This window comes from Manis pentadactyla, chromosome 11 (genome assembly GCF_030020395.1).
Source record: "Manis pentadactyla isolate mManPen7 chromosome 11, mManPen7.hap1, whole genome shotgun sequence".
Classification (NCBI taxonomy): domain Eukaryota; kingdom Metazoa; phylum Chordata; class Mammalia; order Pholidota; family Manidae; genus Manis; species Manis pentadactyla.
This window is the reverse complement of record NC_080029.1, coordinates 82,690,272-82,712,944: the sequence shown is the minus strand read 5'-3', so window position 1 is coordinate 82,712,944 and position 22,673 is coordinate 82,690,272. Positions and strand designations below refer to the sequence as shown.

General features: G+C 39.8%; 2 protein-coding genes across 6 annotated transcripts in view; one reads left to right on the top strand and one right to left on the bottom strand.

The window, feature by feature from the left end:
* Positions 1–7,045, bottom strand: part of KATNBL1 (katanin regulatory subunit B1 like 1) — a 40,582-nt gene extending 33,537 nt beyond the window's left edge. Inside the window, exon 1 of one of the 5 annotated variants that reach the window (XM_057488644.1) lies at positions 6,825–7,045. The gene's annotated coding sequence lies outside the window, so the exon portion shown is untranslated. The other 4 variants (XM_036887559.2, XM_057488645.1, XM_057488643.1 and 1 more) reach the window with 4 other exon arrangements.
* EMC4 (ER membrane protein complex subunit 4) overlaps positions 1–22,673 on the top strand; it is a 101,234-nt gene that overhangs the window by 68,076 nt on the left and 10,485 nt on the right. The window contains exon 2 of the mRNA XM_036887563.2: positions 6,389–6,528. Coding sequence (XP_036743458.2) covers positions 6,389–6,528 — 140 coding nt within the window. The remainder of the gene's footprint in view (positions 1–6,388; positions 6,529–22,673) is intronic.

The following is a 22,673-nucleotide window of genomic DNA, read 5'->3' as shown; positions in this document are numbered from 1 at the left end:
GGTGGTGGGAAGGGAAGGACAAGGGTGGGGAAAAAGAAAGGGGGCATTATGATTAGCATGTATAGTGTGGGGGGGCATGAGGAGGGCTCTGCAACACAGAGAAGACAAGTAGTGATTTTACAGCATCTTACTACACTGATGGACAGTGACTGTAATGGGGTTTGTGGGGGGGACTTAGTGATTGGGGAGTCTAGTAAACATAATGTTCCTCATGTAATTGTAGATTAATGATACCAAAAAAAAAAATACAGTTGACCCTTGAACAATGTTGAGATTAGGGCACCAACCCCATGTACAGTCAAAAATCTACATATAACCTTTGACTCCCCAAAAACTTAACTACTAATAGCTTACTGTTGACCAGAAGCCTTAGCAATAACAAAGGCAGCCAATTAACACATACATATTGTATGTTGTATGTATTATATACTGTATTCTTACAAAAAAATTAAGTTAGAGAAAAGAAAATGATTTTTCAAATTGCCGCTATGACAATGAAGAAAGGGAAACCTCACTGGACTGGAGCTGGGAGGCCAGCAGGAGGAGCTCTCACGCCCATACTCCTCCCAAATCTGAGACCCCAGTGCAAGAAATGGGCACCTTACCATCAGACAGTGTTTCAGCCACTTTACTACCCAGCAGGAGGAAGGTTTCTGCCCCTTCCAGGCAACAGCTTAACCTGTAAGAGACTGTCAAAATTCAGCCAGTGAGAAGCCACGACACGTGAATCTCCAACTTACTCAAAGGACTTTTTGCTTAGAACAGTCCTCCCAACTGGGCCCTTCTCTGTAAAAGAGCAGCCCTCCTTTGTTCTCCAGACATGGATATGGTTTTGTCTTATTCTGGGATTTACTAGGAGTGGTGGGTGTGAGGACACCCACTGCTGGCCTCCAACTCCAATTTAGTAAGGTTTCCTTTTCTTAATTTTCAGAGGTTTATTTATCTCCAATTTTCCAATATATTTACTGAAAAAAGTCCACATAAAGTGGACCCATGCAGTTCAAACCCATATTGTTCAAGGGTCATCTGTATTCTCAAACTGTCCATTTCTCTCCATTTCCATTACCACCCTCCTAGACCAAAGTACAGTCATCTCTCCCTTGGACTATAACACCAATTTCCTCCTAAATGCTCCAGCCACACTCACCTTCTGTCCTTAAACTTGCCATGCTCATTTCCATTTTGTGGCCACACTACTCCTTCTGCTTAAAATATTCCTCCCATGTACCCTTAGAGCTTTTGCTTCTCAGCTCAACAATCAGCCACGAGAGGATTTCCCTGCCCACCCAATCAAGAAAAATCCCACCCTTACCTCCAATCAACCTCTATAGCAGTGCCTTGTATTTTCTCCCTTCCATAGCACCTATCACTACTTGAAATTAGCTTGATTATTTGCTTATTGTCCTTGTCCTCCCACTAGACTGTGAGCTCTATGAGGGCAGAAACCATATTCACTTTTTCTAGAATAGTGCCTGGCATATAGTGGATGCGTAATGAACAGTTGATTAATTAACATGTCTAAAGAAAGACTACCTCAGAGTGAAAGATAATGGTCAGCCAGTAGAGAGAAGTGACAATGTATTTTAAAATGTCAATATGAGTGTGCCCAACTATAGCAAACATTAGAGCTGTGCCATGACATTCCAGTTCTCATGATATTTCAGATACATGAGGGTTCATACTTGCCCATCACCTTGAATTATGCATGATCGTTTGACTTGCTCTGTCCAGTGAAATATAAACACAAGTTTAAGAGCCACTTTGTTTCATTTAATCCTTTTACCTTCCCACTATCATGGTAACCAGCACAAGGCCAGAGGTTAAGGTTTCATCTATCCACATTCCTGAGCAAGGACAACATACAGCAGAGCCCCGAGAGTCCCCAGACAACTCACATGTAAGAGGAACTGAAGAGAAATAAATGTTTGTTATTTTAAGTCACTGACATTTGGAGGTTGTTACTGCAAAGCACCCTAACGCATCCAGGCTGATAGACCATCTAAGCGATGCTGTGGGAGCATGGAATGACGCAGTCAGTCTCACTAGGCAGTCAACTGATGCCACTCTAAATATACATACTTAATTTCCTTATTATTCCTACTTGGTTTCCAAATAGATCTGGTAACCAAGGAGAGAAAAAACTGTTCATGTGAAGTTTTAAGGATTCTTGTCCCTGATGCTATTTTTCAGTAAATATTCCCCAAATAATGAATGCCACCCTTTACAGGCTCCTTGAGAAATAGTGTACCAGCCTTTCCTTATCTGGTAACATGGTGAGAATGACTGCTTTTCATCTCATTATTATCTACACCAACTATTCAATAATCAAATATGTACTGAGTCCAGGTCACTATAAGGAAAATGGGCTAGAAAGGTAGAGTGGCTGGAATATAGAAGTACTTGAAAGCTGTGTCAGGAATCTAGACTTTACTTTTATAGAAAAAGTAGACTTACTGAGAAGCTAATATAGGAATCATGTTACTACAAACTATTCTTGAAGACTATTTTATATGGCAGTTGTAGAATTAGGATGACTGCAATGGGAAGGTCAAGAATTTCCAACTTCTGTGCCACAAATCCTCCATAGATGAAATGCCAAATTCTAATCAATATGTATGATTTATTTTTACTACAATGCTAAACATACTGTTAGTGATGTACAGGAAATAAGCAGGGCACAGGTATATGCAAACAAGAGGTAAAGGCACAATGAGAAGTCAAGCTGGCATTGAAGTAAAATCTGATGATGGGCAAAACTACTTTGTGAGTCTGAAGGGCAGTGAAGGCAATAATTACTTAATAGTTTTGAAGGCAACCAAGTGAACAATGGATGCTTTACTACCACCAGGAGGAATTTTTATATTGTAGTAACGACAGGGTTGTAATCAGGTTGGTTTGTATTCTGAGTTCTTTCAGGTACTCAGGGCATCTGTGCAGTACTCCAACAAGCTTTCCTCAACTACAATTCATTCCTTCAACAAATATTAAGCATATGTTACAGGCTAATTACCATTCTAGGTACTGTGGAAACATCAGTGAACAAAAAAAAAATCCCTGCCCTCCTGGAGTTTATATTCTAATGGCATTTAAATTCCATTCTAAAATTTGCCCCCAAATCCTATTATATGGGAGTGACTTTTACAAATGTCTTTGAATGAAATCATCTATGATTAATTCACACTAAGATGTGAGAGACTAACAATCTCCCCAAAGGTAATTACTCTTGTAAAGCAAATAACTCACAGATGCACAGACTCTTAGCATTGGAAAGGACCTTGGAGATAATTTCAGTTTACAGATGAAATTAAGGGATTTTCTGAAGAACACACACTCACTAAAAAGAGAGCCAGGCTTAGAACTGTGACTTCCACTCTTAATGCCTTTTTCATATAACATCAAGCTGTCTGTTCTCAGATTATACTAGTGAATAGAGATGCTAAAACGGGCATTCATAATCCATACATACACAGGTGGTAGGTTTCTGGGTGAGTTTCACAGAGTGTGTAAAACTGAGGGGGAGAGAGATAGTTATAGGGGAGGCAAACTGGGGGCCCTTTCAGAAGACCCGTTCTCTCATCTCTACCCTCATCATGTCCCAAGAACAGAGACAAGAAATAAAAAAACTTCTCCAAAATTAAAGGATATGAGCTATCAGTGGGCAGATACTTGGAGCACAAAGTGGTAAACACAGCATCTGAATCCAGAAAAGTATCATTTGTATTAGGTTAAGGGTTTAAAAAAAAAATTTACTGAATACATTTTCCAGAAAGCAAGAAATTAACTAATACAAGATCAACAAGTATGACTGATAAAATGGCAATGTACTATTGACTGGTATGATGTTATAAGGCATTTTTAAGGATAATTCTTCAAAGAATTAAACTCATCTCATTTATAAACTGTAGCAATCTATATATTTGAAAACCCAACTAGTCCAAAAGGGCTAGGCTCTCAAAGACACATGATAAACAAACCTGAGCCTTATTTAATATTGTAATAGAAAATACATTTTAAAAAACCTTTCCAAGGGGAAAGGGAAAGACTCGTTAAGAATTGAAAAGTGAACCTTGGAGATACCAGACTTTTACCCCCACTATTTCTATAATTCATCAGTCATCATGTTTGTTTCCTCCTTCAAAATGTCTCTTGAATACAAAGCAAAATACCCAATTTTAAAAGAACACACACAAAAAAACAAAGACTGACCATTAAAAAGAACATTTTTCAAAGAATGGGAAATACTCATGATATCCTGGGTCAAAAAAAAAAAACAGCAGGGAGAAAAAAACGTATAAGCCTTGTTTCATAAAAAGGAAAATAGTTATCAGCAGAAGATTTGAAAGGAATGAAAATGTTAACAGCTGGTTTTCATCTTAGGGGGTTTTATAAGTGGTTTTAATTTTTTTCACACTTTCTCTACATTTCCTAAATTCCCTACAATGAACATGCATTATTTTCAGACTTAGAAAAAATGTTATTTAAATAATCGTTTTATTTTAATCCATTCTCATTGCCCCCATCCTAACTCCTTATAGCCTCTCCCCTCCCCCAGGTCTCCAACAAATTCCTTCAGGTCTCTGAGCCAGCTCTGCCCCAGCTTGTAGTCATGCTCCTAAAATTCATCATTAATACCTATTTACAGTACATAGAAGCAAAGGCTAGCCATATAAACCATCAGCTTAAAACTGGGTTTCTCAACCTCAACACCACTGACATTTGGAGTAACTAGTTTTTATGATGGGGCACTCAAATTGTAGGGTGTTAGCATTCCTTGCTTCCACCTACTAGCTGCCATTAGCACCTCCCCCTCTGCCAGTGGTGACACTGCCAATGTCCCCCTGTCCCCAGTACAGAACCACTGATTTACAAGTTTAAAACTTCCAAAATCATCTCTCTCTCTCTTCAAATATAAATAGATCAGACCTAAACTTAACTTCTTGGACATATGTGTCTTACACAACAATTCTTCAAGTCTTACCTACATAATCTTATTTTTCTGAATAGGAACTTTCCAAATAGATCAGACTAGGGAAATCATTTCATTCTCAAGTCCAAGTCTCTGAACACACCGTCAATGTCCCACAACCATCCTTCAATTACTGGTTCTTTGCAGAAGCATTACTGAGCCACTCAGTTCAGTTCACTGTATGCCCAACTGATACATATACACACACAATTTTTTACGGTTAATCTCCTATGCAAACTTGACTAACCTCCGTAAGATCTGTTGCCCTGGCAAGGTTTTTTAATATAACCAATGGGGCCTACCACTGCGCTGGGCATAGAGGCAATCAAAAGCTTGATAAACAATGAAAGTCAAATGCTCTACTGTAGTTAAGTGTAAACTGCTGATTTCTTATGGAATGATTTTTGCTTTTGGCCTTATTTTTTGTCATGTAGCTGACACTTAAGTATAAGCACTCCAAGTGCAGAGTAACTCACTAAGTTTTCAGAGTGAAAAACATTAATATATAATGTTACATTTTAAGGAATAGTTTTCAATCTACTCTACACTTTCAAGAAATAACACAAAGGAATTAAAACTATAAACCACACACACAAATATGAATTTTGTGAACTCCATCTCTTCAAATATCCAATAGATTTTTTACTCAGTGCACAAAACTTAAGTATGGTTAACAAGAACAGAGAACTTGATTCAATGTGTGAATGTATGTGTGTCACAAAAACATACATTGTACCCCCATCTACGAGAAGTAAATGAAATGAAAGCCTTTATAAACTAAAGAGGGCCACATAGTTAAAAGCAAGAAGCAACCTGCTTGGGTCCTAATTTTATTAGCTGTGTAACCTTGTACAAGTTACTTGACTTCTCTGTGCCTCAGTTTCCTCCTCGTCACAATGGAGATAAAAGTATCTGTACCAAAGCAAAGCCCTCAAAACAGTGCTTAGCATACAAAAAGCATGAAACATTAACCACTGTTACTATTACAATGCCATTATTAGCCAAATAAAAGCCCCAATGTATTAAGTTCTGATTCAAGTCTGAAGCAGGTTTAAACAAAAAAGCAGGACAAATTGTTCACACAAGTTAAGCTATTACCTGGCCTAGTTTCTCAGAATTTTTGCTAGTTACTAAACAGGTGATTTTTACAGAACTAACGTTCTGTTACAGTTTTGTGTTTTTTTAATCTGCAAGAGAAATTGACACAGACAACTCTGTGTTCAAGGAACTTTACAAGCCACAAGAAAACAAATTAAGTCTTTGTTATCTCCATATTTAAGCCAATTTAAGAGCGTGGTCAAAGCCTAGGTACTGTTACAGAACAACTTTTCAGAACAAAACAATGAGGGTTTTAAAGTTGCAGTCAGCAATTATGCAGTTATGTCATGTTTTTGCAATTTTGAACAAAAGCTTCTCTCTTAGGAAATCAAGGACCCGTCAGAAAATAAGGAAATACCACGGCCGGGCCCAGGCGGCTCTCAGGAAAGCCTCTCCTCAAACAGATCCTCTCGGGCGCGTTCCTTCCTCCCCTTCCCGGGCGCAGATGTCGGCTCCACCGGAAGGTAAATACCTGACAGCAGGTTCCGTCCGCGCTCTCCCGGCCCGGGCCCCCGGCGTCCCCCCGGCGTCCTCCAGCACCCCGGCCGCGACCCTCCCCGCGCGGGCGGGTGGCGGGCAGACGGGGCTCGGCCGGGGGACGCAGGCCTCCCCCCCCGCCCTCGCTCCCGGCAGCCCGGCCAAGCGGAGGCCGCCGCGGGGCCTGCAGGTGGGCCCAGGGCGCGGCCGGGCCCGGGGAGGAGACCTGCCCCGGCGCGGCCGCTGCGGACGCGGGGCTGGCATAGGTGCGGCCGCCACTTACCGGCGCCTCATGGTACCGCGGCGCTTCAGCTCAGACCCGGCGCTGACCAGCTGCGCCAGGCGGCCCACGGCGAAGCTCGGCGCGCGGGCCCAGCCCCACACAGGGCCATTCAAACGCGGCGCACGCGCGGCCCGCCGGGAAAGCTCCGCTCGGGGCCAGGCCCCGCCCAACGCTGGTTCTGCCCCTCTCGGGTGGCGGAGGAAGGGGAGGAGGACGTGTGGCCACAGTGCCCTCTGGTGACCGCATGTGCGCACGGTAGTCTTGCTGCAGTGCCGCCAGATAGTGCTGTGGGAACTGATGGTGGATAGGGGTCAAAGAAAGTCCCTGAGCTAGTCTAGTAGGGGAAAGCGCACCTTAAGTGTTGTACAAAGAGGTGCAAAATTCTGCTGTAAAAAATGGTGCAGGGAGAGATTTATTCATTCACTTCCATTTATATGCACTAAAGTAAAATACTTAGGATGGCTTGAAGCTATGTGACCTTGAGCAAGTTATATAATCTGTGTGCTTGGGTTTTCCCATCTGTAAAATGGTGATGATGATAGTGTCTGCCTCCTAACTGTGAGGATTAAATGAACTAACAGATATAAAATGCTTTGAGGAATGTATCTGGCACATGGTGAGCACTACTTAATTGCTAGCTATTATCTTTTATTACCTAATACCTGCCAGACTCTGTTACACTCTTAAGAACACAAAAATTGTGTATGATGCAGACCCTGTCCCCAGAAAGTAGGCTCAGTCTCTTTGGGATAGGGAACACTAGAGTATGAGGTTAGGTTGAGTCTGTTCCTGATGTGCTTTTAATTACTGAGGGTAATTCTCTTTTTCATCTTAGTGGAGGCAGAGCCTACCCGTGTTCAAAGGTAAGCCACTCGTTAAGGTTAATCTTGTGGCAGGGCAAATTTACCTTTCATGGGCCCCTCACCTCCACAAAAGCCAATCAAGTAGTGCATTTGACGGACAGTTTCCTCACTACAAGACTGTCACTTGACTGACTTAAGCACTCCTTTCAGCTCTCCAGGGCTTGCCTAAGAAACAGGTTGCTTAAGTTTGGTTCAACAATATTTTTTAGGGTGCATTATGTACCAGGCTGACATTTCACCTCGTGATGGAGATAGCATGGAGGAGCTCACAATGGCTTAGACAAATGGGGAAAGAGATCATTCCAATACACTTGAGGGGAGTGCCATGATAAAAGGTATATCCTAAATGCTGTGGGATTTCAGAGCCATGGGAGACCTAGCAGATAAACTAATCAGAGCTAAAATGTCATTAGGTGATAATAACAATGTATTTTGTCCTCCTAGTAACAGGGAGAACTTAATGTGAAAAAATAATGGTGAAAATTTGGGACACTACTTTAGGTTGGTGGGAGAAGTATTTTTAGGAATTGTGTTGCATAAGCATTGCCTTTGAGAACCTTCTCAGATTATATACCAAGCACAAGCAGGCACGTGCCTATGTGTTGGGCCACTCCTGTTAAGAGGTGCGACTGCTGGAGTTCAGCAGGGTGAGTGAATGAAGGGAGCAGTAGCCATGGGTTCTAAGTGTGTGCCACACAGAATATTCCCTGGGCATGGCTTCCAGTAAGTAGGCATGCTACTTTAAAGAAAATAAAAATTCAACACATATGGGTGAAGTCACTTCCTCTCAAGCTATTTCTTCATCACCATCATCGTCAACAGGAATTTCTTCATAACCCACTATGTAAGGCATTGTGCAAGGCCTCACCAGAAGAGGGTAAAGAGAATGTAAGACACAGTACTTACCCTCAAGGGAGGCTGGATGATGAGATAAGACAGATAACGGAGCCCCAGGACACAGAGAATCTGTTGCATTAACGTTGAAGGATCTCACCTAAAACAAGGCCTCGGGTTTTCTGAAGGCCAGAGAAGAATCTTGATGTTCTCATTTCCAGAGCTTCTTAGTACACAGTGTGGCAGGCAGATTTACCTCCAGACTCAGGTTCTGAGGTTTACACCACTGATAAGCTGCTCTGGCCTGTAGATCTCATGTGGCTGAAGGTGAAAATGAAGAAATTTACCTTCATATTGATACTTCAGAAATACATAGAAATGCCCACGTGTGAAAAGCACTCTGCTGCAAAGTTGTATGTACACGTGTGAGTGGAGTCATGGGAGGAATCGCAGAGGTAAGTTTGAGGCAGGCCTGATAAGCAAAAGGATTTTGACAGGCAGTGTTTCTGACAGAGCTGGGGAAGTGTAAACTGAGTTCCAGGACCACTGACCATCTTGGGAAATGCAGTCCAGGGAGATCTCCCTGCACGCCAGGTGAAATTCTCAACCCTGGAGAGGGTTCTTGACTCTGGTCGAGAACCAATTCACTAGCGGGTGGAGGAGGTACAAGCAAAGAGTAGTTTAATAAAGCAAAGTACACCCTCAAGGAAGGCATGAGGACTAGAGAGGTGACCAGCATGGTGGGGTTTGGATTGGGTGGTCTTACAGCTGGATTTTAAGCAGGAGGCGGAATGTTCATCAGGATAGGTGAGGTTTTCTCAGAATAGGGAGGGGATTTCCGGGAAATAGAGGGACACCTTCGCTTTGTCTTCAGGTGGTCTGCCTGGGAACCGGCACTGGCACCAAGGGGTGTGATTTTACTATGCTAACGAGTGTATAACGTATTTTGAAGCAAAGGCAGGGTCAGCTTCTCCTCCATGTTGAAACCAGTCATTCTTGGCAGGTCTGTTATCTATACCATCCCTCCCTGCATCCCATTAGAAGAGTTTACCGGGAATGTTTAGAATATTAACAGGCATCTTAGCTGAATGTAAACACCAGCCAAAGTCCCCAGTGCCCTTCCTGCTCTTGTCTGGCTCTCCACCTACTATAACAATCCCAATTTGAGTATAAAAGCGAGGCCTCTGGAGCACAGCAGGAACAAAGACTGAAAAAATACAGTCACCCGACAAGTTGTGAAGATTTAGACTGACCGAGCAAAGGAGTTTGGGAAGGGAAAAACCATGAGAAACCCCGTAAAGTCTACACTCATGGATAAGGACTATTTCCATTTGAAGATTTTTTTCCCCAGATATTTTACTATGCAAATGTAACTATATTTAAGAACAGAAATGAGATAATTTCCTACTCATAGCTTTGCAAACTGCTTTTTTATAATAAATACCATATTATATGGGCCAATCTGTATCAATCAATACAAAAAAAATGGCAGTTAAAAATTTTTTTTAAAGACATAGGCATTGCCATAAGAAAGAAACAAATCCTACCATTTGCAACACCATGCATGGAGCTGGAGGATATTATGCTCAGTGAAATAAGCCAGGCTGAGAAAGACAAGTACCATATGATTTCACTCATTTGTGGAGTATAACAATGAAGCAAAACTGAAGGAACAAAACAGCAACAGACTCACAGACTCCAAGAAGGGACTAGCGGTTACCAAAGGGGAGGGGTGGAGGAGGGAAGGAGAAGGGGATTGAGGGGTACCATGATTGGCACATATGGTGGGGGGGGTCATGGGGAAGACAGTATAGCACAGAGAAGGCAAATAGTGATTCTGTGGCATCTTACTATATTGATGGGCAGTGACTGCAAAGGGATATGGGGGGGACACGATAATATGGGTGAATATAGTAACCACATTGTTTTTTCATGTGAAACCTTCATAAGAGTGTATATCAATAATACCTTAATAAAAAAAAAGGCATAGGCATTGAGCAGAATGTGACAGAACTAAATCACTACCTTAGAAGAATTAATCTGTCACCAGGATGCAAGACAGCCAGTGGGAGGGCAGAAAGGAGTGCTGATGGTTCAGGGGCCAAGGGCAATCCGCCCCAGGATGTGCCATTGTGACATGCAGATTATTTTGAACTGAAAACCATCAAGGCCCAAAAGACTCAGGACACTTAGGCCTCCCCAACAAAGAAACACACACACAACTGTGTCAAAAGAGTTTAGATAGAAGAACTACTCCAGGAGAGCTAGCACCACAGACAGCTTTATTACAATGTCAGCTAGGTGTTGTAGACAGGGAGGGATGTGGCTAAGTCTGTTAAAATTTTTCTCTGTGCTCCATTGTTTCTGTGTGGCCCATCAAGTATTTTGTTTATCAAACATTTATTCTTTCATATTCCTGTGAATTAGTTCCCTGTGCCCTTGAAGTCGCAGACCCCTACCCCCTTCTCTTTGATTCAGGATGACATTTAGACCTCATTCTCCCTTACTTTGGAACCCATATCTATGGCTTCCCCATATTTGCATAATTAAATTACTTTTTTCTCCCCTTTTAATCTATCTCATATAAGTTTGATTCTTAGACCAGCTAGAAGAACCTCAAGGGGTAGAGGAAATTTCTTCCTCTCCAGTAATGGCAAAACCTTAGTTATGAAAGAGTAGTTCAGACCAGAAGTTTACTGTGCTGTATGTCATTCTCAGCAACTCAGACCGATGCCAGGCCAGCCTGATGAGAACAATGCTTGAAGAGACCTCCAAGGCAGCCGTAGCTCATCCACTCCATAAAGTACTGCATCCCAGGCTCAGCCTCTGGAAGGAGCCTTTGGAGAATTCTGAGCAGCTGACTTTTGGCAAAGTGAGATGCTAATCCTTTTTCTGCTCCTCCCTTCCCCGTCTTCCAGTGCAGACTGAGGAAGGAAAGGCAGTAGGGAACTTTCCCAATAAGCCTGTAGCAGTGGAAATAAGCAACTCTCACTCCTAGTTTACAAGATTTGTGATTGTTTCAAACACCACCACAGTACTGATGCCCACCTTGGTGGCAGAGGGGTGGTTTTTTGGGTTATCTTTGTGGGGTGGTGGGGGTTGGAGAATGGGGAGTGCTTAGTGGTAGGGGATCCTCCTGTTAAAAGTTTGTTTCTGATGCAGCTATTACACCTTGATAACTGGAAAGCAGGTGACAATGTTTGTTTGCTATTTATAGATTTTCAAATCTGAATTCCAAGAGGCTATTTCCCTTCTCCCCTAAGTAGATGTATTGCAATTACAGCACACTGTCACCAAGTGGAAGATGGCAGAGAGCAGCAGCAGAGTGGAAAGAACATTTCCTTTGGAGCAAGCATCTCTATGGGAAGCCAAGATCATTGCCTTTGGGCCCTCTCTACTCCACTTACCTTAACTGCATAACAGGATACTACTACTCTTCTTTTTTATTTTATTTTATTATTTTTTTTTTGAGGAACATTGTTTACTAGACTTCCTCCATCACCATTATGTTTACTAGACTCCCCCCATCACCAAGTCCCCCCCACAAATGCTATTACAGTCTCTGTCCATCAGTGTAGTAAGATGCTATAGAGTCACTACTTGTCTTCTCTGTGATGCACAGCCCTCCCCGTGCCCTCCCAAATTATACATGCTAATCGTAATGCCCCCTTTCTTTTTCCACCCCCCTTATCCATGCCTTCCCACCCATCCTCCCCAGTCCATTTCCCTTTGGTAACTGTTAATCCATTCTTGGGTTCTGTGATTCTGCTGCTGTTTTGTTCCTTCAGTTTTTTCTTTGTTCTTATACTCCACAGAAGAGAGAAATCATTTGGTACTTGTCTTTATCCGCTTCGCTTATTTCACTGAGCATAATACCCTGTAGCTCCATCCATGTTGTTGCAAATGGTAGGATTTGTTTTCTTCTTATGGCTGAATAATATTCCATTGTGTATATGTACCACATCTTCTTTATCCATTCATCTACTGATGGACACTTAGGTTGCTTCCATTTCTTGGCTATTGTAAACAGTGCTGCAATAAACATAGGGGTGCATATGTCTTTTTCAAACTGGCTGCTGCATTCTTAGGGTAAATTCCTAGAAGTGGAATTCCTGGGTCAAATGGTATTTCTGTTTTGAGCTTTTTGAGGAACCTCCATACTGGTTTCCACAATGGTTGAACTAGTTTACATTCCCACCAGCAGTGTAGGAGGGTTCCTCTTTCTCCACAACTTCGCCAACATTTGTTGTTGTTTGTCTTTTGGATGGTGGCGATCCTTACTGCTGTGAGGTGATATCTCATTGTGGTTTTAATTTGGATTTCTCTGATGACAAGCAATGTGGAGCATCTTTTCATGTGTCTGCTGGCCATCTGAATTTCTTCTTTGGAGAACTGTCTGTTCAGCTCCTCTGCCCATTTCTTAATTGGATTATTTGCTTTTTGTTTGTTGAGGTGTGTGAACTCTTTATTTATTTTGGATGTCAACCCTTTATCGGATCTGTCATTTATGAATGTATTCTCCCATACTGTAAGATGTCTTTTTATTCTATTGCTGGTGTCCTTTGCTGTACAGAAGCTTTTCAGCTTGATATAGTCCCACTTGTTCATTTTTGCTTTTGTTTCCCTTGCCTGGGGAGATATGTTCATGAAGAAGTCACTCATGTTTATGTCCAAGAGATTTTTGCCTATGTTCTTTTCTAAGAGTTTTATGGTTTCATGACTTACATTCAGGTATTTGATCCATTTCAAATTTACTTTTGTGTATGGGGTTAGACAGTGATCCAGTTTCATTCTCTTACATGTAGCTGTCTAGTTTTGCCAACACCAGCTGTTGAAGAGGCTGTCATTTCCCCACTGTTTGTCCGTGGCTCCTTTATCATATATTAACAGAACATATATGTTTGGGTTAATATCTGGACTCTCTATTCTGTTCCACTGGTCTATGGGTCTGTTCTTGTGCCAGTATCAAACTGTCTTGATTACTGTGGCTTTGTAGTAGAGCTTGAAGTTGGGAAGCCAGATGCCCCCTGCTTTATTCTTCCTTCTCAGGATTGCTTTGGCTATTCAGGGTCTTTTGTGGTTCCATATTAATTTTAAAACTATTTGTTCCAGTTCGTTGAAGAATGTTGTGGTATTTTGATAGGCATTGCATTGAATCTATAGATTGCTTTAGTCAGGATGGCCATTTTGACAATATTAATTCTTCCTTTCCAAGAGCATGGGATGAGTTTCCATTTGTTAGTGTCCTCTTTAATTTAAGAGTGTATTGTAATTTTCAGGGTATAGGTCTTTCACTTCCTTGGTTAGGTTTATTCCTAGATATTTTATTCTTTTTGATGCAATTGTGAATGGAATTGTTTTCCTGATTTCTCTTTCTGTTAGTTCATCGTTAGTGTATAGGAAGGCAACAGATTTCTGTGTATTAATTTTGTAGCCTGCAACTTTGCTGAATTCAGATATTAGTTGTAGTAGTTTTGGAATGGAGTCTTTAGGGTTTTTTATGTACAATATCATGTCATCTGCAAATAGTGACAGTTTGACTTCTTCTTTACCAATCTGGATTCCTTGTATTTCTTTGTTTTGTCTAATTGCCATGGCTAGGACCTCCAGTAGTATGTTGAATAACAGTGGGTAGAGTGGGCATCCCTGTCTTGTTCCCGATCTTAGAGGAAAAGCTTTCAGCTTCTCGCTGTTAAGTATGATGTTGGCTGTGGTTTTGTCATATATGGCCTTTATTACATTGAGGTACTTGCCCTCTATATCCATTTTGTTGAGAGTTTTTATCATGAATGGATGTTGAATTTTCTCGAATGCTTTTTCAGCGTTAATGGAAATGATCATGTGGTTTCTGTCCTTCTTTTTATTGATGTGGTGGATGATGTTGATGGATTTTTGAATGTTGTACCATCCTTGCATCCCTGGGATGAATCCCACTTGGTCATGGTGTATGATCCTCTTGATGTATTTTTGAATTCGGTTTGCTAATATTTTGTTGAGTATTTTTGCATGTATGTTCATCAGGGATACTGGTCTGTAATTTTCATTTTTGGTGGGGTCTTTGCCTGGTTTTGTTATTAGAGTGATGCTGGCTTCATAGAATGAGTTTGAAAGTATTCCCTCCTCTTCTATTTTTTGGAAAACTTTAAGGAAATGGGTATTATATCTTCTCTATATGTCTGATAAAATTCAGCGGTGACTCCATCTGGCCCAGGGTTTTTGTTCTTGGGTAGTTTTTTGATTACCAATTCAATTTCTTTGCTAGTAATTGGTCTGTTCAGATTTTCTGTTTCTTCCTTGGTCAGTCTTGGAAGGTTGTATTTTTCTAGGAAGTTGTCCATTTCTTCTAGGTTTTCCAGCTTGTTGGCATGTAGATTTTCATAGTATTCTCTAATAAATTTTTGTATTTCTGTAGGGTCTGTCATGATTTTTCCTCTCATTTCTGATTCTGTTGATGTGTGTTGATTCTCTTTTTCTCTTAATAAGTCTGTCTCTGGGCTTATCTACTTTGTTTACTTTTTTAAAGACCCAGCTCTTGGTTTCATTGATTTTTTTCTATTGCTTTGTTATTCTCAGTTTTATTTATTTCTTCTCTGATCTTTATTATGTCCCTCCTTCTGCTGACTTTGGGCCTCATTTGTTCTTCTTTTTCCAGTTTCAATAATTGTGACTTTAGACTTTTCATTTGGGGTTGTTCTTCCTTCTTTAAGTAGGCCTGGATTGCTATATACTTTCCTCCTAAAACTGCCTTCGCTGCGTCCCCAGAAGTTGGGGCTTTACGCTGTTGTTATTTGTCTCCATATATTGCTTGATCTGTTTTAATTTGGTCATTGATCCATTGATTATTTAGAAGGATTTGTTAAGCCTCCATGTGTTTGTGAGCCTTTTTGTTTTCTTTGGGCAATTTAATTCTAGTTTTATGCCTTTGTGGTCTGAGAAGTTGGTTGGTAGAATTTCAATCTTTTTGAATTTACTGAGGCTCTTATTGTGGCCTAGTATGTGGTCAATTCTGGAAAATGTTCCATGTTCACTTGAGAAGAATGTGTATCCTGCTGCTTTTGGGTGTAGCATTCTGTAGATGTCTGTTAAGTCTATCTGCTCTAGTGTGTTGTTCAGTGCTTCTGTGTCCTTACTTATTTTTTTTCTGGTAGATCTGTCCTTTGGAGTGCGTGGTGTGTTGAAGTCTCCCAAATGAATGCATTGCATTCTATTTCCTCCTTTAATTCTGTTAGTATTTGTTTCACATATGTTGGTGCTCCTGTATTGGGTGCACATATATTTATAATGGTTATATCCTCTTGTTGGACTGACCTCTTTATCATTATGTAATGTCCTTCTTTATCTCTTGTTACTTTCTTTGTTTTGAAGTCTATTTTGTCTGATACTAGTACTGCAACACCTGCTTTTTATCCCTATTGTTTGCATGAAATATCTTTTTCCATCCCTTGACTTTTAGTCTGTATATGTCTTTGGGTTTGAGGTGAGTCTCTTGTAAACAGCATATAGATGGGTCTTTCTTTTTTATCCATTCTTTTGCTCTGTGTCTTTTGATTGGTGCATTCAGTCCATTTACATTTAGGGTGATTATTGAAAGATATGTACTTATTGCCATTGCAGGCTTTAGATTCATGGTTACTAAAGGTTCAAGGGTGGCTTCTTTACTATCTAATCATCTAACTTTACTCTGTTATTAAGCTATTATAAACACAGTCTGATGATTCTTTATTTCTCTCCCTCCCTTCTTATTCCTTCTCCTCCATTCTTTATATGTTAGGTGTATTATTGTGTACTCTTTTGTGTTTCCTTTGACTGCCTTTGTGAGTAGTTTATTTTTTGCCTTTAGTTGGTATTTGGTTTTTCTGCTTTCTTTGCTGTGATTTTATATTCTCTGGTGACATCTATTTAGCTTAGGAGTGCTTCCATCTAGAGCAGTCCCTTTAAAATATCCTGTAGAGATGGTTTGTGGGAGGCAAATTCCCTCAACTTTTGTTTGTCTGGGAATTGTTTAATCCCTCCTTCATATTTAAATGATAATCATGCTGGATACAGTATTCTTAGTTCAAGGTCCTTCTGTTTCATTGCATTAAATGTATCATGCCATTCTCTTCTGGTCTTTATGGTTTCTGTTGAGAAGACTACTACTCTTCTGAAATAGTTCAGGGGATGTTGGGAAATAGGGTAGCCTACATAAAGCACTTCAGCAGTACCTAACACAATGATTTTGTCTCTTTCTGCAAAATACTCCCCACCCCTAGCTTTGTCTGAGCACTGATTTTTCAAAGATAAAGAGAACAGTTTGGTTGCTGCCTTGGAGAAGCAGAGTTGTGAATTAGACCAGCTCCGGAGGGGGAGGGGCAATGCTGGGAGACAGCACTCACTGTGGTGTTGATTGCCTGGTTATTAGTAGAGGGCACCTGAAAGCTATGACCACATGCAAAACAAGTCCAATCATGCAGCTTTAGTGGGTTCAGTATGGGGCCTCATAACAAACAGGCATAGTGGAGAGGAGTTCAAGGGCAGGGTGGAAATGAAACAGGCAGGCAGGAAATGGAAAAGGCAAGACAACAATCATCAGGGGCATGATAATGTCCTTGGGAAGAAGACTTGAAAGAATAAAGCAGGTTCCCAGCCTCAAGAGATGGAGGCACAGGAAGGTTACCAAGACTGAAGTTCATTTCCTGGAGCTGGACACAAAGGCAAAACCATATATGCAGTGCTGCCCCAAATTTACCTGAACTCTGTATCCTTTAAAGGAGAGTGCATAAATATTCTAAAGAGTTACTGTCATCCAAAAAGAGCAGCAGACTAGTCCAGGTCCTGGGGAATGGAGTATGGCTCCAGCTGCAGGCTGGGTGCGGGGTGTGGAACTCAGCTGGGGGCCTCGTGATCTTGGGCAGGGCTGGATGAAAGCAACAGAGCCTGAACATCTGCCAGAGTAATTAGAAAAAAAAACTGAAATAAAAATTTAGCCACACTCTTTTGTCTTTTTAAAAAATAAAAGTACGGCTTTTCATGGAAAGCATGTTATAAAATAGTATGTTAAATAAGTCTAAATGAAAGGGGAAATTACTATTTTGTTTTTTGCATGGTAGGACTTGTTTCTTCTTTTTGACTTATTTGTATTTCCCATTTTATACAGTAAATGTCCTTCTTTCATAATTAAAGATATCTTTTCAAGTCACCTTAGTAAAAGAACCAACCATAAGCAATTAGGAAATTAAATATTTTGTGCCCCAAATTTTTGAAAGCTTAGCATTTGATTCAGCAGCTCTGGCAATATTATTTTATTTATTACTTGTTATTATTTCCCACTTAGGCCAACCCTGGTTAGCTTAATTCATTTAAATGGAACCTCTTCTAGAAAAAAACTTTTGTATTTTCCTAGGGATGCTGTAAAGAAATACCAGAAACTGGGTGGCTTAAAACAACAGAAGTATAGTCTCTCTCAGCTCTGGAAGCTAGAAGACAAAAATCAGTGTTGGCAAGGCCATGTTCTCTCTGCAGCCTCTTGTAAAGAATCCTTCCTTGTCTCTTCTGAGTTCCTAGTGGCTCTGGCAATTGGCTTGCAGCTGTACCACTCATCTGCCTCCATTGTCACAGGGACTTCTTCCATGTGTGTCCTCTTCTTACAAAGACATGTCATCAGATTTAGGACCCACCGTAATCCAGTATGACCACATCTTAACTAATGGCATCTGCAAAGACCCTATTTCCAAATAAAACCATATTCTGAAGTTCTGGGTTGATGTGAATTTTGGGGGTACCCTATTCACTCACTACCAGACTATAGAAGTAATTTTTTGCACAAACCCTTAAAAGTTTAAGTTAGCACATTTTGGAGGACCTATTTAAATTCTATCGACATTTTAACTTTGTAAACCTCTGTGGTAAGCAACCCCAGTGGTATGACTCTCCCATAGAACTGTGTTGACAAGGTACCCAGGGACATTTACAATACCATTTTTTGTAATAGGGACAAATGGGAATAACCTCATGCCTATCAGCTGGGGACTGGTTAACTAAATCAGACATTGCCAAGCATATTCTATCCCTTAAGAAGAATTAGGTAAATCTGGGTGACAGACTGGAAGACATCCAAGATAGATTTAAGAAGTGAAAAAACAAGTCAGTAGACAGTGTGTAGCATATTTTCATTTACATAATAAGCTCCTACAAATTAAAAAACCCTACATTTATGTATATGTGTTAAGCGATGGCTTTGTTTTCAAGTACCAAAAGGTTCTCCTTTGATTCTTCTGAATCCCCCTATATCCTTGTATTTGTCTGCTTAGGCTGCCATAACCAAATACCACATACTGGTTGGTTTAAACAACAGAAACTTATTTTCTCACAGTTCTGGAGGCTGAAAGTCCAAAATTGGGGTGCTAACTGGTTCAGTTTCTGGTGAGAGCTCTCCCCAACCTGTAGACAGGCACCTTCTCACTGTCTTCACGTGGTGGAGTAAGAAAGTGAGCTCCTTAGTGTCTCTTCTTATAAAGACGCTAATCCCATATATGGGCCCCACACGCGTGAACTCATCTAACTTTAATTACCCCGAAAGGCCCCATCTCCAAACATCATCACTTTGGGGGTTAGGGATTCAACATATGGATTCAGTCCATAACAATCCTTCCTCCAAAAAAGTCAGGCTACAAAACAATGCTTTATATCTGAACCAATAGGGGCTTTTTAAAACTAGCAAATAGGAAAAAAATGCCACAAAGGACCTGGATTCATCATGCAGATAGTTGATGTAGAGACAGTTTAACCCACTTCCAAGATAGCTGAAATTAATCTCCAGGATGAATCTAGAGTAACCAAGCTTGAAGAAACATGTTAGGTCATCAGTAATGTATCATGACTCATGCCGTAGTTGTCATTCTTATCCTTTAATGGGATCTGTGGGAATGGCAGTCCTCCCAGTTTCCTAAGCAAGTGCTGGAGGGAAGTGCTATAATAGGAACTTGTTAAAATGTGAATTGAACAGTCACCCTGAAATGAAAAAAAAAAGGTAATTGCTAAGGAAGAATACTATTTCTAACTAACCTCTTCTCCCAGCAACATACTAGTTCATGTCATGCCTGACAGGGGCATTTCATGACTCTGCAGAGCCATGAATCAGAAATTGAAAAATATTATAATCCATCCAGAAATGATGCAGAAACCCAACAATAACTAGCAAAGGAAGATTTTACTCCCCGCCACCAAAATTTTTTTTTCACTAAAGGGGTTTGGAAATGCAGTCAAAATGGAGAGAAAAAGTTTCAACTTGTTAAGATCCCATTACTGATACAGAATAAATGCATCTTGAATAACAGTGTAAAGGGGTCCTTTTCAGAAGGCAGTAATGATACCAGAGTTAAACACCACAAGTAACTGGGATTTACAATGGAAGCTTATTTTACTGAAGCTGCCAAAAGTCTTAGGATCTTGTAGAGTGCACTGGAGGAACGGGTTGGGCCAGAGAGGACAGCTAAACAGAATTATTTTAGAGACATTGTTAAATGGCATGGACCAAAAATTGAAGACATCTATAAAAGTTTTTTTTTCCCTTAGAGGAATCCATTCTTGCAAATCTGGTTGTTTGAATAAAAAATTTCCTGTTCAAATTTCAATCCAGAAGCAAGTGTTCAAAAAAAAATGGCATGAAGTATTAATAATAGCTCCTTAGACCTCTAAAAAGAGGTAAAGGGTGAGATTAAAAAAATGAGTAGAAAAACTGTGTAGGTGGCACACATTATAAACGTCAGACAAAGGAACTCCTATGACCTATGGAACCATGGTTAGCCTTCTTATAGTTTCTTTAATTAAAATCATATTTGCTCAATCGCACAAAGTAAGGGAAGTTTAACATTTATTTGTACAATTTCAGTATTCCTATCATTTTCTAATTCAAGTTTAACCCAGTGGGAGCCATGCAAGGAGGCTCTCAAAAACTACTGATTGTTTAAATTACTTTGTGTAATTTCAAGCCCTGTTGTTTTAGGGTAGCAAAATTCTCTAAGTCAGTGTTTCTCAGTCTGTTCTACAGAATACAATCAGCTGGAGAACCGTAACAAATCCTGTGCCCATGCTCCACCCTAAGCATAGAATCTCTGGAAATGGGGGCCAGGCAACAGTTTGTTTTTTTTAAGAGCTCCCAAAAGGTTTTTCTCCTGTGAATCTAGGACAGAGAACCATTATGCTTCAATGTCTAAAGTCATGTTATAGTTACTATTTTTTCTAAATTCAAAAGTGGTACCTGCACAATACAGAGAACTAGGAAAACTATGGGAAAACATTTTTTAAAAATTATCTTAAATACCATTACTCTTTTGTGTTTATCATTTTTTTCTGTGAATATATGTGAAACAATAATATGCAAAATGTTTTTAAAAAATACATTTTAAAACTAGAAAGTACCCTTAGAAGTCATCTAGTATAAGTCACTTACTTTATAGATGAAGAAATTAGAGCCAAGGGAGTTCCTGACTCAAAATAACTGAGGTAGTTCATTTGGAGTCTGGATTAGAATATAGACTTTCATTTATTTTTCATACAAAACATAATTTGTACAAAAATACAAATCCTCAAAAGTTAAATTTCAACTTGAAACTCCATTCCTATAAATGATTTATTATTTCTAATGATATTCTAATAATGTTAAAAAAAACAATAAGCAGACCTTTATAGCGAATACTTTCATCTTTCTCCCTAAGTATTCTAGGCTGCATATAGCAACATGCTCCACTGCATTCTATGGAACACTGACTCCACTGGAAGTAATAGGTATGGTAAGAAAAAGCGTTTCTCATTTGAGTGGACTGAAAAAATTAAAGGACATTCTTTACTCAATCATTTCTCATACTTTTAATATGTTGTATTAATAGCACTGAGAATCTCTGGGGTGTATCTGCAGAATATAGTCTGTAGTATTTCTCAAATTTATTGATCTTGGAACCCTCCCTCACCTTAGTTCCAATATCTTCATATTCTTTGGGACACATTTTGGCAACACTATTAGGATTCCTAGGATAAAGGAATAAACAGGACCTGGAGCAACCTATTGAGGCCAAAGCAAATTTGATTCAGGTTACAGTTTTAAAATTTTTATAGTGAGTGGTGGTGGTGGTGGGGTACCTTAACAGGGAAGGACTATATGATTGGAATGGCAATGTTTTCAAAAGTGTTCCTTTAAAATTTATTAAAGCAGCATATTTGAAATCAATAAAAAATTGTACATCAACAATACTTCAATTAAAGAAAAGCATAAGAATACCTTAAAATCAGACAAAATTGCATGAAAGCCATTACCTAGATAAAATATAAAACTTTTAAAATGTATTCCCTTATAGTTTTGACATTTTATTTTACATAAATATAATTATAGTTTATTCAGTTTTGTATTTTATTTACTTTCAATTAAATTTACTCACATTCACTAAGCTTTATCTAATACTTTATGTGCAAGGCAATAGGCTGTAGAATCAAAGATAATTAACATACAGATTCTACCTTCAAGGAATTTAGGGTAGGGTGTAGCTGGGGTGTATGTGTAGAAATAAGTGCCAAGGCATGTCAACGAACACAATATAATATGATAAGTGCTATTATGCAGAATATAATGGGACGAAGAAAAATGCTCAGTAGGGCCAAAGCCCTTGTGAACTTGAGATGACAAAGGCTCATCAGAAACACCCATAACAAAGACTGAAAAGTAGAAAGAAGCAGGAAAGCAATTAACAAACTGGATCTTCCTATGATCAGATTAACATTTTAGAATGGACTGGAAGGGGAAAATCATTTTTCATTTACTGCCTTATTCAAACAGTCCACAATGAACACAAACGATTTTTTTATTAAGATATCATTGATATACACTCTCATGAAGGTTTCACATGAAAAACTTTGTGGTTTCTACATTCGCCCATATTATCAAGACCCCCCATACTCCATTGAAGTCACTGTCCATCAGTGTAGTAAGATGCCAGAGTCATTACTTGTCTTCTCTGAACATAAATGATTTTTTAAATGAGAAAACAAAGTGGGAGTGGAAATCTTTAGAATCTCTAGATCACCATTACCTTCAGAATTCAAACCCTTTAATTGGCCCTTTTCAGGCTTACCTCCCAACTACATTCTCAGAGAACTCCCCCCACCTCCCTAGACCATTATC